Below are 12,103 nucleotides of genomic sequence, written 5' to 3'. Positions count from 1 at the left end.
TCAAGACGTGGAAAAAAAAAACAAAGAAAGGATTACGACCCGACAATTATTAACTAAATATCCATCCGCGCTTGTAAAGAAAGGCTATTTCTTTACCACCCAAAATTAATGATTTTTTTCTTAATTTTTTTGACAGTGAAAAAAGGAAAAATAGATCATGTCATCCACATAATTTCAGTTTTCTCCTTTTGAAATTCATTTTTTTTAGAATTAATACGAGGAAAATCTCCAAACTAGTACACTTACGATAAATTTACCCCAAATTACTTTTTTTTACTTGAAAAAACTCAAATTGGTACATCTATGACAAATTTACCCCCAAATTAATTTTTTAAATCTCAAAAAACTCAAACTCGTATACCAGTAATAAATTTACCCCAAAATTTTTTTTTTTTATCACGAAAAATCTCAAACTGGTACACCTATTAAAAATTTGGGTTAATACCGTCAAAATCCCAAACTAGTACACATGTTACAAATTTATCCCAAACTATTTTTTTTACTATAAAAAATCTCAAATCAGTATAGTCGTGACAAATTTACTCCACATTTATTTTCGTTAAATTTCACTGTCTAATTGCTGAATTTGATAACACGTGGTAATTGTCGGGTGTATAAGTTATCCTCTGTTTGTTACAAATGTATCAATTTGGGATTTTTCATGGTATTAACTCAATTTAACGAAAAGTAACGGGGAGTGAATTTGTCACATGTGTACCGATTTAGGATTTTTTGTGGTAGAAAAATTTGTTTAGGGTAAATTTATCATATTTGTATCGGTTTAAGGTTTTTTGTGGTAAAAAAAATAGTTTGAGATAAATTGTCATAAATGTATTAGTTTGGAAATTTTGATGGTCAAAAAATAATTTGGGATAAATTTGCCACAAGTGTACTACTTTGGGGTTTTTCATGGTATTAAGCATAAAAATTTACCCCTAAATTTTATAGTTAAATTTGCTGAGTTGATGACATGTGGCGGTTGAAAAGTATACTGATATAGAGTTTTTACCCTCAATTTGTCACAAGTGTACCGGTTCATGATATTAACCCAATTCAACGGATATTAACAAAGGGTAAATTTGTCACAACTATATTAATTTGGGAATTTTGATAGTCAAAAATTTAATTTAGTATAAATTTATCACAAGTGTACTGTTTGGGGTTTTTCGTGGTCAAATAATTAGTTTGGGGTAAATATATCACATGTACACCAATTTGATATTTTTCATAGTAAAGTTGTCATAAGCATCAGTTTAAGGTTTTTTGAGGTAAAAAATTAATTTATAATAAATTTATCATAAGTGTATCAATTTATGATTTTTCGTGATGAAAAAAGGAGAAGGAAAGATTCCAATCTTGGGACAAGATTGATATGAGCCGTGAAATGACTTTGAACCAAATGAACACGAGAAGTTTCGCACCTTCGGAAGCAGGCCCGTCAGGTATGATTTTTGGATTGCAACCATTTCCTTCCCGTTAAAATTTTAAAGTCTTGTTAAATTTTGGTGAATGGTAAGAACGTTGTATGTAAATTTATACGTTGATGTTGCAAAAAAAATAAATTATACGTTAATAATTATATATTGCGAATACTTTAAATATTTGTGATTTAAGAAATAAATTGTTATTGCATCTATTGCACTTTTGAATTAAAGAAAAGTAAAAATTCAAGCCATACACGTTTTACCATTTCGATTATGGGGACAATAAACAAGGAAAGTGTGATTGGTGATCATTGAGAGAGATCACAACTTGAATAATGCCAATTAAGTATATATATCAAGAATGAGATGCAAAACTGAAAAAAAAAAATAGATTTATAAAATCACGGGACATCTTCTTATGGAATATAGGTCCCATGTTTAGGAGATAACAAGGAAAATTAGGATAACTATTTATGTCTAGTTACCATAGTAACCTTCATTTAAAAGTATCGCATTTCATGATTGAAACAAAAATTGGCCTTCTATTTCTTGGGAAAATTGCTCTCCAAATTCTAATTGAAAAAAAAAATTAAAATTTTAACCGAAGCTATCAAATTTTTTTTCAAATATTTTGATTTGTCTTATCTCTAACTCTCTTCTCGCTGATTTTTGTTCGGTCTGTTTGCAAAAGATGGGAGTCGAACCACATATTTGTGATACTAGCATCTCCACGCCTCCAATTTCTCTTTACCGGTAAGGCAATGTGTCTATTGGCAAGCTATCGAAAAGTTTAGTTAATAAATTTAGGGTGTTCGATGAAATTCAGAATGAATTATACTGTACAAAATAGTTGCTGGGGTCCACAAAACCATCGCCCTAGACATGGCCATATGGAACCGGCCCTTGAGGGCCGGTTCCGGTTTCTAAATTTTCGGAACCGGCTTTTAAAAAAAAAAAATGAGGAGGCTTGGGGAAAAAAGCCATTGGGCGTAAGAACCGGCGATTCCGAACCGGAATCGGACCCGGCCCAAAACCGGTAGGAACTGGAACTGCCGATTTTTGAACCGGAACCGGCGGTTCCGTGGAACCGACCACGTCTACGTCGCCCCATCTGCTACGCTTTGGCATGTGTGGGCGGGAAAGAGATAACACACCACGTCACCAACCACCCTAAAAACCAAATCCTTCCTCTCATTTCTTTTCTTTTCTCCTCACATCCTTTTGTTTTTTTTTTTTGTTTTTTTGGGTTTATCAAAGCGCTTCACTTCAACCACCAATTGCGCAAATCCCAGTCAGCCGTAACCATAAACGGCAAAGCTCACACACAAACTCCTGTCGACCACCAAAGGGCAGAGAAGAGATAGAAGAGATAGAAGAATGGCCATGGCAATGGCGCTTCGACGCCTCTCCTCCTCCATCGAGAAGCCCATCCGTCCTCTCGTCAATGGCGGTGGCTCCGTCTGCTGCATGGTCCCCCACTTCCTCCCCCTCCCTCCCGTCTCTTCCTCTTCTCCTTTGGCTTTAAGCATCAGCGGTTCTGATCTTGTTCTCCCACTCGGTTCCTGCAGGCTTCTTTGCCCAGTGAAGCCGTCTACGAGAAGGATAAAAATGGCGTCGCTGTAAGCGTCCTCACGTTCATAGTCCTCCCGAATTTCCTTATGTTTTGACGATATGGGTGTGAGCTGTTCGCAGGGGTTACCGTATAAGTTGTCGCTCTTTTATGTGTTTGCAGTGGCCGAAGCAGCTCAACACTCCGCTCGAGGTCGTTGATCCTGAGATTGCAGACATCATTGAGCTCGAGAAAGCGAGGCAATGGAAGGTATCACCCGGCTCTCTGTTTTTTCTCCTCACAAAGCTTCTCATGTTGCTGTGTTGGTGCTCATTGCTTCATTGTTTCATTGGCAAGTGAATTTTATTTCCAATTAGTTCCACTGTTTGGCCAATAGCATATTCAAGAGTTGTATGTGAATAGCAGCTACTTTACTTGGTATCTGACTGGTGCAAGCAAAATCATGCAAGAAATAGCAAGGTCCACCTACCCTTTTTCTCTTACCGGAGGGGGAATGATTCTTATTGAGTTTCTCATGCTATGCGTAATGGAAAATGATAAATAATTATGGATGTAGCTTTTGGTGTTAAGAAGATTAAATCCTTCTCTGCCATTCAATCATTTCTAATTTCTGATGATCACTTCCTAATGGTTATCGGATGGTTTTTTGTTCTTATCAAGGGGCTGGAGCTCATTCCTTCAGAGAATTTCACTTCTGTCTCGGTAATGCAAGCTGTTGGATCGATAATGACCAACAAATATAGTGAAGGATATCCCGGGGCGAGATACTACGGAGGAAATGAGTATGTTCAATCACTTTCCCATTATGCATATCTTGTAAAAGAACTTTGTACTAATTTGCTGCTGCGGTTTCTGCTGACTCGATTCCATCGTTCTGGTATTTATTCTTAACCTGGTAAAATTTGATTGGTGGTGAAACCGGCAGTCTGTTTGTTCAGGTATATCGACATGGCCGAATCCTTATGCCAGAAGCGTGCTTTGGAAGCGTTTCGGTTGGATCCCGCCAAGTGGGGAGGTAGTTTATATGATATTTTCACCGCTACTGTGATAAGTTCTGCGTTCTCTTTGCTCATTCTTCTGCCGTTCTCGTTCTCATTTGTTTCCTTACATCTGGAAGTTCAATGTTTTATGTGTCAGACTCTGCCTTTTCCACCTTTTAATTTCTAATCATATCCATGTCTTGGTATTTGGGGCCAGTTACCTCTCAGTACAAACTATTACGGTACATCTAATTGAGATAATAATGTTGCGAATGCATTTTGTTCGGATTCTTGGATTTCATTCTCCACTTCAATATGACAGGCAAGGGAAATCCATTTGGTTAATGGCTCAATTAGGAAAAAATTTCCATTCACAAATTTGTAAAATTGTTTGATTTGATTGTCAGAATATGCATATTGCCAGCAGATTTCTAAGCATCCTTCCATGTTGCAGTAAATGTGCAGTCTCTATCTGGGTCTCCTTCCAATTTTCAAGTATATACTGCACTTCTAAAAGCTCATGAGAGGATTATGGCGCTCGATCTTCCTCATGGTGGACATCTTTCTCATGGCTATCAGGTGTTTAATGTTGCAATCTAGAGCTTCTTACTATTTTGTAAATTCTTTTTGTCAGAAGAGCTTTTTACTTCAACCATAAAAGTTGCTTCTTCTTCACTAGACATGGCGTACATCATAATTCTCTACTAGAAACTCCTCCTGTAACGGGGAGAAGAAATTGGGTGGAATCATATCCTTTGAAATTATGGATATAATGCAGTTGTATGCTACTATTGTGCATCAGAGAGTCTTATTTCAGGCTGTTTCAGTGGTCAGATTTTCTTGCTTGAAAGAGATTTCTGCCTCTTGGTTAACCCAAGCAGTAAATTGAGCAGCATCAGTCACAGGGGAAAAGTATCGTGGTCTGTTCTTTTCATAGAAGAGGTTTCATTTCTTAGCTCAATTCAACTGAATTGGAATGAGAGTCGGCTTTTTCAGCAGAGAGTTATTGTAATTGCACAGACCTTCATATTTGTTCTATTTATTAAGTATTTTACGTTTCGTCTAATTTGGAAATCTTGTAATGGGTTATTTTCTGACCATTTCAGAAGTTTTTTTGATTTCTTGTTTAATTTAGGGAAGCGTTCATAGATCCCTGGGTCCATGTTCTTGAAGCTTGTTCGCTCATCTTCTCCACGTTTTGAGATTTATTGCTTGATTTAAAAAATTTAGTTAACAATCTTATGAAATGCCGTAACTTCATACAGGAGAAGATGACAGATGCATATCAAGCTGATTAATGCAATATCTAGTTTAGTTTGGGCTAGTATACTATCATATACCCTGTGAAATCAAATATACAACTTATGACAAGGCACCCTACATTCTTAATTGTTGAATTATTTTTTTCTTGGTACAGAGTTTCAATAACATTCTCTGTTCTTTTGCAGACTGATACTAAGAAAATATCTGCAGTGTCAATATTTTTCGAGACAATGCCATATAGGTTGAATGAGAGCACTGGCTACATTGATTATGACCAGGTAGGTCTTCTTGAAACTCTCTAAAATTCTAGTCATGAGGATGAGAGAGCTTAATCGTCACGAAATAATCATCCCTCTATGTAATTAACACCGCAAAAACATCTATAGTCTCCAGTGTAATGTGAAAGGGAAGAATGTAGCTGGTTGTGTTTACAGTGGGCATTTGAACTGTGGTTCTTTCTGAACTAATTCTAGCTGAAATTCAAATTTTCTTAACTGTAGCCAAAATATTATTTGTGAATTTCCGGAGTGGCTTAGAGTACATTGTAGTATGTAATGTAAATTCTCTGTTATCTCTAGATGGTTAATAGAAATCACTTTGTTTCTCACTTGAACATTGCAGTTGGAAAAAAGTGCCACACTCTTCAGGCCAAAACTAATCGTGGCTGGTGCCAGTGCTTATGCACGTCTCTATGATTATGCTCGTATTCGTAAGGTAAACTCAAAAGTTTTTCTCCTTTTAGCACTTAAATTCAGTTACTGTTCAAAGTTGTGAACGAACCTTTCCTTTCAATCTAGAAATCTGATGAATGGTTCCTGATTTATGCAACAGGTATGTGACAAGCAAAAGGCTATACTGTTAGCAGATATGGCGCATATCAGTGGCTTAGTTGCTGCTGGTGTGATTCCATCACCCTTCGAATATGCTGATGTTGTTACGACCACAACTCACAAGTCACTCCGTGGTCCACGTGGAGCCATGATCTTCTTCAGGAAGGGCGTAAAAGAGATCAATAAGCAAGGGAAAGAGGTTAGTAGACACTTTCAGATTGTCGGTTTTCCTCAGCCATTTTGTCATACCTGTCAAACCCTAGTTTTGTTCTCCCCTTTGCCACAAAGCTGAAGAAAGATGAGACTCTCTTCTCATGTGAAGCAGTGTACTGAATCTTGATTTATTATCAGGTGTTGTATGACTTTGAAGACAAAATCAATCAAGCCGTGTTTCCTGGTCTTCAAGGAGGACCACACAACCACACAATAGCTGGTTTAGCTGTTGCGTTGAAGCAGGTGTGCTTTTCTGAGCAGATCTCTGTTGTAAGGGGATTACATTGCATGAGTGCATCAATTGCAGTTCACTTTCTGCAGGAGTGCAACTCATGTTGGTCTTGGTAGTCATTGGTGTGATTCAATCATAGCTAGAAAAATATGTCTCATCTTGGAATTCCTTCAGCTATGGGCAGGAATTGTTGCTTCTGGCTAACTTAATTGGATATTTCATTGGTCATTGTCTAGGTCCTGTTTGGTCGATTAGTGCTCTCCAGTCTTGGTCCTGGATTGTTGTAGTACTGTTCATTTATTCTTCTTCCTCGTTGCGAAGTAGGTGGCTCTAGAGAAGCTCAAATTTATCTTGTGATCTGCTTTGCCAGATATTTTAAGAGACATGATGTAATCATCTGACTCATCTTGAAGTACATTTAATTCTTAAAATTCGGAGGCTAAGCTTGTTAATAGATCCAGTAATCTGTAGAACAGCTTCGTCAATGGTAAACAATTTGCTAGAGTTGTATATGATATTTCAAACCTTTGAATATTATCCTCCTTGAGATCTTAAAAGTATAATGACCTTTTGCAACTGTAGGCTACAACTCCAGAATACAGGGCCTATCAAGAGCAAGTTCTCAGTAACTGTGCAAAGTTTGCACAGGTATCCCTTAATGCCCTTTGACTTGATCAATGGTTTTGAAAAAATGGTTGCTCTTGACCTTCTAGTGTTATCTAAGTATATTATTGTTCAATCAAAGGAGATAGTTTTCTTCTGCATTTGGGCCACTTCTTGGTTATAATCTTCCACTAATTGCATCATGTGCAGACTCTCACTGGGAAGGGCTATGAACTTGTTTCTGGGGGGACTGAAAATCATTTGGTTTTAGTGAACTTGAAGAATAAGGTAATGCCGGAACTTCACATTCTCTCTTTTCTAGAACCTGCTATCGATATGTCTTGAAGAACTTATGCAAAACAATATAGTTCATCTGACATAGGCACTTCACTTGTACTACCCTTTACCCACCAAAAAAAGGAATCAATTTGTCCTTCTTTTTGCTTGCTTATCTCTGCAGGGAATTGATGGTTCCAGAGTTGAAAAGGTGATGGAATCTGTTCATATTGCTGCCAACAAAAACACTGTTCCAGGAGATGTATCTGCCATGGTTCCTGGTGGCATTAGAATGGGTAGAGGCTTCTTATGGACTAGATTGTGCTTTGAGGATCAGGGCTTTCTATGTTGGTTACTCATGAACTTTATCTGCCTCAGGCACCCCTGCTCTTACTTCGAGAGGATTTGTCGAAGAGGACTTTGTGAAAGTAGCTGAGTTCTTTGATGCTGCCGTCGGTGTGGCAGTGAAAATCAAGGCCGAAACCAAAGGTGAATGGTTCTACCAAAGTCAGCCTTCTGTCTGCCAATTATACCTAGTCCAAAATGACCTCCTGCAGTCAAGCATGCTTAATGCTTTTTCTCTACTGCTTCCTCTTTTTGGTTCCCGCCTTCTTCCTTTAACTTATTCTATTGTCTATTCAATGTTATAGTATATGCTGGAAAATTTTGTCTAACAGGAACAAAGTTGAAGGACTTCCTGGCCACGATGCAGTCTCCTCACTTTCAATCAGAGATTGATAAACTTCGCCATGATGTTGAGGAGTATGCAAAGCAATTTCCTACAATCGGATTCGAGAAAGCAACAATGAAGTACAAGAACTGAGGGAGAAATCATGTGTCGTAAGTATGGTACTAAATCGATTATGAGGAAGAAGTGCTGCTGCCATTACGAATATCGATGTCAAGAAAGTCTGTACCACCATCTTCCTATCTAGAACTAAAAAGGATACTGTAAAGATGGAAGTTTGAAACTCTCTCTCATTGCGTGCGAATCATCCTTTTTATTGCATTGTGAGAACATGTTAAATGAGAGACTGAAGTTATACATCCGCATTTCCTCGGGCTTCAATGGATAGAGAAGTTTATTTCTGCTGTGGTGATGAGCCTGTGTATAATCAGTTGATGAAGCATTAACATCAAAAGATTCCCAGAAACAGCCCAGTCTAGTGACAGTCTATCTTCTGCTAATAAATGTTTATCATGCAAATGGCAGTAGTTCATCTGTCGTAATTTTAGCTTTGATTCCATACGTGATGTAACACATCCCTCTCCAATCACGCAGCTGTTATGAGCATACCATGTATTAATGGTCTCAGATGGTAATGTGAATTTGTGAAGTGCGTGAAGAACTCTGGTTTTGCGTTTCAAAACGGATGTCCCTCTTCATATCTTGATCGACAGATGATTCGGAAACTTCTAGCCGAGTTGCATAAGGATACCGGTAGACAAATTGGCACCATTTGACACAATAAGCACATTCTATGAATGCCAACTTCTCGCCATAATCCCGTGCTTGTTACTTTGCATACATTATCAGCAGTGAAAACAGCAGACTGAAACACTTACCTCAGAATCAGAACTAAGCCTATATTTTGGCCGAACGTAAGTAGATTCTCAATATGCGTAAGGGAGCGACATTCTGAGTTATCCATAAAAGGAGCCAAGAAGCTCAGTTCTAGCTACAAATACATCATAGAACAGCACAGTTCGAATAAACAGTGGACGACTTTTAGCAACAGATTGATATAATTTTGTTTCTTATTCTCAGAATTTATTTAGCTCTATGAACTGGCTATTACTAGCTATATAATGCAAGTAGTGGCCTGCACGAAAATCTAGCGTGAGGAAGGATTCATTAAAAAAAGAAAAATTATATCTACAATTGGGATAATTGTCTTAAACATATTGTAATTCATTCTTAAATATTTTAATTGTGCTGATTTAGTTTGAAACTTTTGATCATTTGTCAATTCAGTCTTAAACTTTTTGAAATTTTGCCAATTTAGTCATAAACCTGTTATTTAAATAATTGCATGAAAAGACTATGTTGACAAATTGCGAAAAGGTTTAGGACTAAATTGACAAATCGTCAAAACTTTTAGACTAAATTGACACAATTGAAAGATTTTGGACTAAATTGAATGCCGTACAACATATTTAGGACTTTTTGAATAATTTTCTACACAAATTTTTTTTACAAGTGAAATTACTTGATGTCTAAATTATATTTGATAAAAATTATGCTAAGTATCATGTGGGTGCAAGTACCAACTTTCATTTACGAACTCAGTGTGGTACATCAACATGAAGGGGGAAAATTACCCAAAAAGTTCTAAATCTATTGTAATTGTGCCAATTTAATTATAAACTTTTTTTTTCCAATTGAATCCTAAGTCTTTTGCATTTGTGCTAATTCAGTCTATTTGGTCGACCAACGCTAACATAACATCGCCGCACTACTGTGAACATTTTTAATAATATTTTAATAATTATTTCCTGTCTTTTTTTTTTTGTTAGGATCAGCAAGAGGCCGCTAGCCAAATGAATTGATAATTGGCACAATGCAAAATGTTTAAGACTCAATTTGGGGAAAAAAAAGATTTAGGACTAAATTCGCACAATTGCAATAGGTTTAGGATTTTTTTGGTAATTTTTTAATGAGAATAAAAAGGTAAGTTCCATGAAATTTCTTGATTGATTCATTGATTGATTGAATTGTCATTTATTTATTTGTCTATTTATATATTTTGCATATCAAATGAAGACGGGGAGGAAGTGGACAATTTTCAAGTTAAACCCACTAGTATTCTGGTGGGTATGGCCAGTCCCCATGTGGTTGTACCAAATTCACATGCGAAACTGCAAATATTCCCTCTTCACTGCCATATTGTCTCCACCAAACAAAGTTTTTTTCTTTTTTTTTTTCCCCGAAAAGATCGACATCTTTAAGAATATCAAATTGACACCTCGTGAGGTATTTATTATAAACTAATTTTCATGTCACAAAAAATTTCCAACTGGCATCTCATGTCACATTTTTCATAAAACTACCCTCAATTTGACGTAGAGGGTAGATTTGGGTCAAGGATACTATTTTCGAATCTTTCGTGAGACGGAAATTTGTATGGGGTAAATGCGCCGTGAGATGCCGATTTAGAATTTTTAATGATAGTGAAATCTATTTTCCCTTTCAATCCATCCCATTTCTTTTGGTTTTGCTTCCCATATGTATATCTTTTCCTATTCTTTCTTATCCTCTATAAAATGGGTTTCCTTCACAGCGGCCATAGTTTACTTTGTTGTTGAGATTAGGTGATCTGTGCATGAAGCTCCACCAAATTGCTCACGATGGTTCAATCCATGTTGTATAAATGTTTAATCGCTAGATCGTCTGAATATATATTCTTGCGCATAGCTTGACCAACCAAGTAAGATGAGAATGTGCAATTGCTTGTAGCAACGGTATTGTTAGTATCAATAACTTCATCAGTTTTAAGGTAGATTGCATTGAATATAAAATTTCGGGTGAATACCATTCAAAATCTCAAATTGGCACTGCATGATACATTTGCCCCATATTATTTTTTGTCCCATAAAAGATGTTAAACTTGTACATCACGACACATCTAACTTAAACTAATTTTTATTTTGCGAAAAAACTCAAATTAGTACCCTTGACACAAATCTACCTTACACGTTAAATCCCATGCTATTAACGGAAGGTAAATTTGGGTTATAATTACCAGTTTAGGATTTTTCTTTAGGCAAAAATTTATTTGAGGTAGATGTGTTACCTGGTAAAGTTTGAAAGTTTTTGTAAGGTGAAAATTAATTTGGAATAATTATATCATGGAATACCATTTTGAGATTTTTAATGGGATTAACACTAAAATTTTGCTTAATTTAGAGAAATTGTGTGGGCATTTCCTACTTTTTTTTTTTTGGGAAAATTCCAAAGAAGGGCCGGAAATCCTTTCATTTTCTCAAATAAGGGTTTCAAGTGAACCTTATTTCAAATAAAGACTTGAAGAGTCTCATTTTCTCAAATAAGGTTCTAAAGTGAACGTTGTTTCAAATAAGGGTCTAAAATAGTTATGAAATCTCAAAAAAGGGTTTGATTTCAAGGCATTTTTGTCTTTTCTATTATTTGATTTTTTTAATTTTTTTTTGTTTCTTTAAACTTAACAATTTTTTTTAAAAAGAAGATAGCATGCAGCCCTCCCGCCTCCCGCCTGTAGTCACCCCCCCCCACCGTCGGGAGGGAGGGGGGGGAGGGGCAAAGGCCGGCGGGGTCGCTGACGCCTTGATGAGGGCCAACGACCCCACCAACTAGAGATGAGGGCTTGCTAGCCCTTGCCAAAATAGGGAGAGGGTTCTCACCTTTGGTCGATGGGGTTGTTGGCCCTCGCCGAGGCACCGGTGACCCCATCGAGTCCCCACTAGTAGTGGGCCAGCGGCTATAGCCCTCCTTCATGTGTGTGGCTATTTTTTTTTTCTAATTTTAAAAAATAGAAAAAGGAAAAAATAGAGAAAAAAATAAACAAAAAATCAAAATGAGAAATGATGAAAATGCCCTTTAGCCAAGGCCCTTGTTTGAAACTCTATGGTCATTTTATGCTCTTATTTGAAACATACTATGCCACTTCAGGCACTTATTTGGAACAATATTCACTTGGGGCCTTTATTTGAGAAAATGAGATGACTTTGAGTCC

At 36.8% G+C, this 12,103-nt stretch overlaps 1 protein-coding gene across 1 annotated transcript; it reads left to right on the top strand.

Moving 5' to 3' along the window:
• Window positions 1-2,682: 2,682 nt before the first annotated feature.
• Window positions 2,683-8,480, top strand: LOC115739397 (serine hydroxymethyltransferase 1, mitochondrial). Its single transcript, XM_030672463.2, has 15 exons — window positions 2,683-2,894; window positions 2,993-3,043; window positions 3,157-3,243; window positions 3,655-3,776; window positions 3,933-4,009; window positions 4,429-4,553; window positions 5,423-5,515; window positions 5,859-5,951; window positions 6,069-6,266; window positions 6,419-6,523; window positions 7,095-7,160; window positions 7,326-7,403; window positions 7,576-7,687; window positions 7,770-7,880; window positions 8,069-8,480. Exons 1-15 carry the CDS (start codon window positions 2,802-2,804, stop codon window positions 8,212-8,214), a joined length of 1,557 nt encoding a protein of 518 aa, XP_030528323.1. The 5' UTR covers window positions 2,683-2,801; the 3' UTR covers window positions 8,215-8,480.
• The last annotated feature ends 3,623 nt before the right edge of the window (window positions 8,481-12,103 follow it).

This window comes from Rhodamnia argentea, chromosome 11 (assembly GCF_020921035.1).
Source record: "Rhodamnia argentea isolate NSW1041297 chromosome 11, ASM2092103v1, whole genome shotgun sequence".
In the NCBI taxonomy this organism is placed as follows: Eukaryota; Viridiplantae; Streptophyta; class Magnoliopsida; order Myrtales; family Myrtaceae; genus Rhodamnia; species Rhodamnia argentea.
This window is presented reverse-complemented; position numbering and strand designations above follow the sequence as displayed.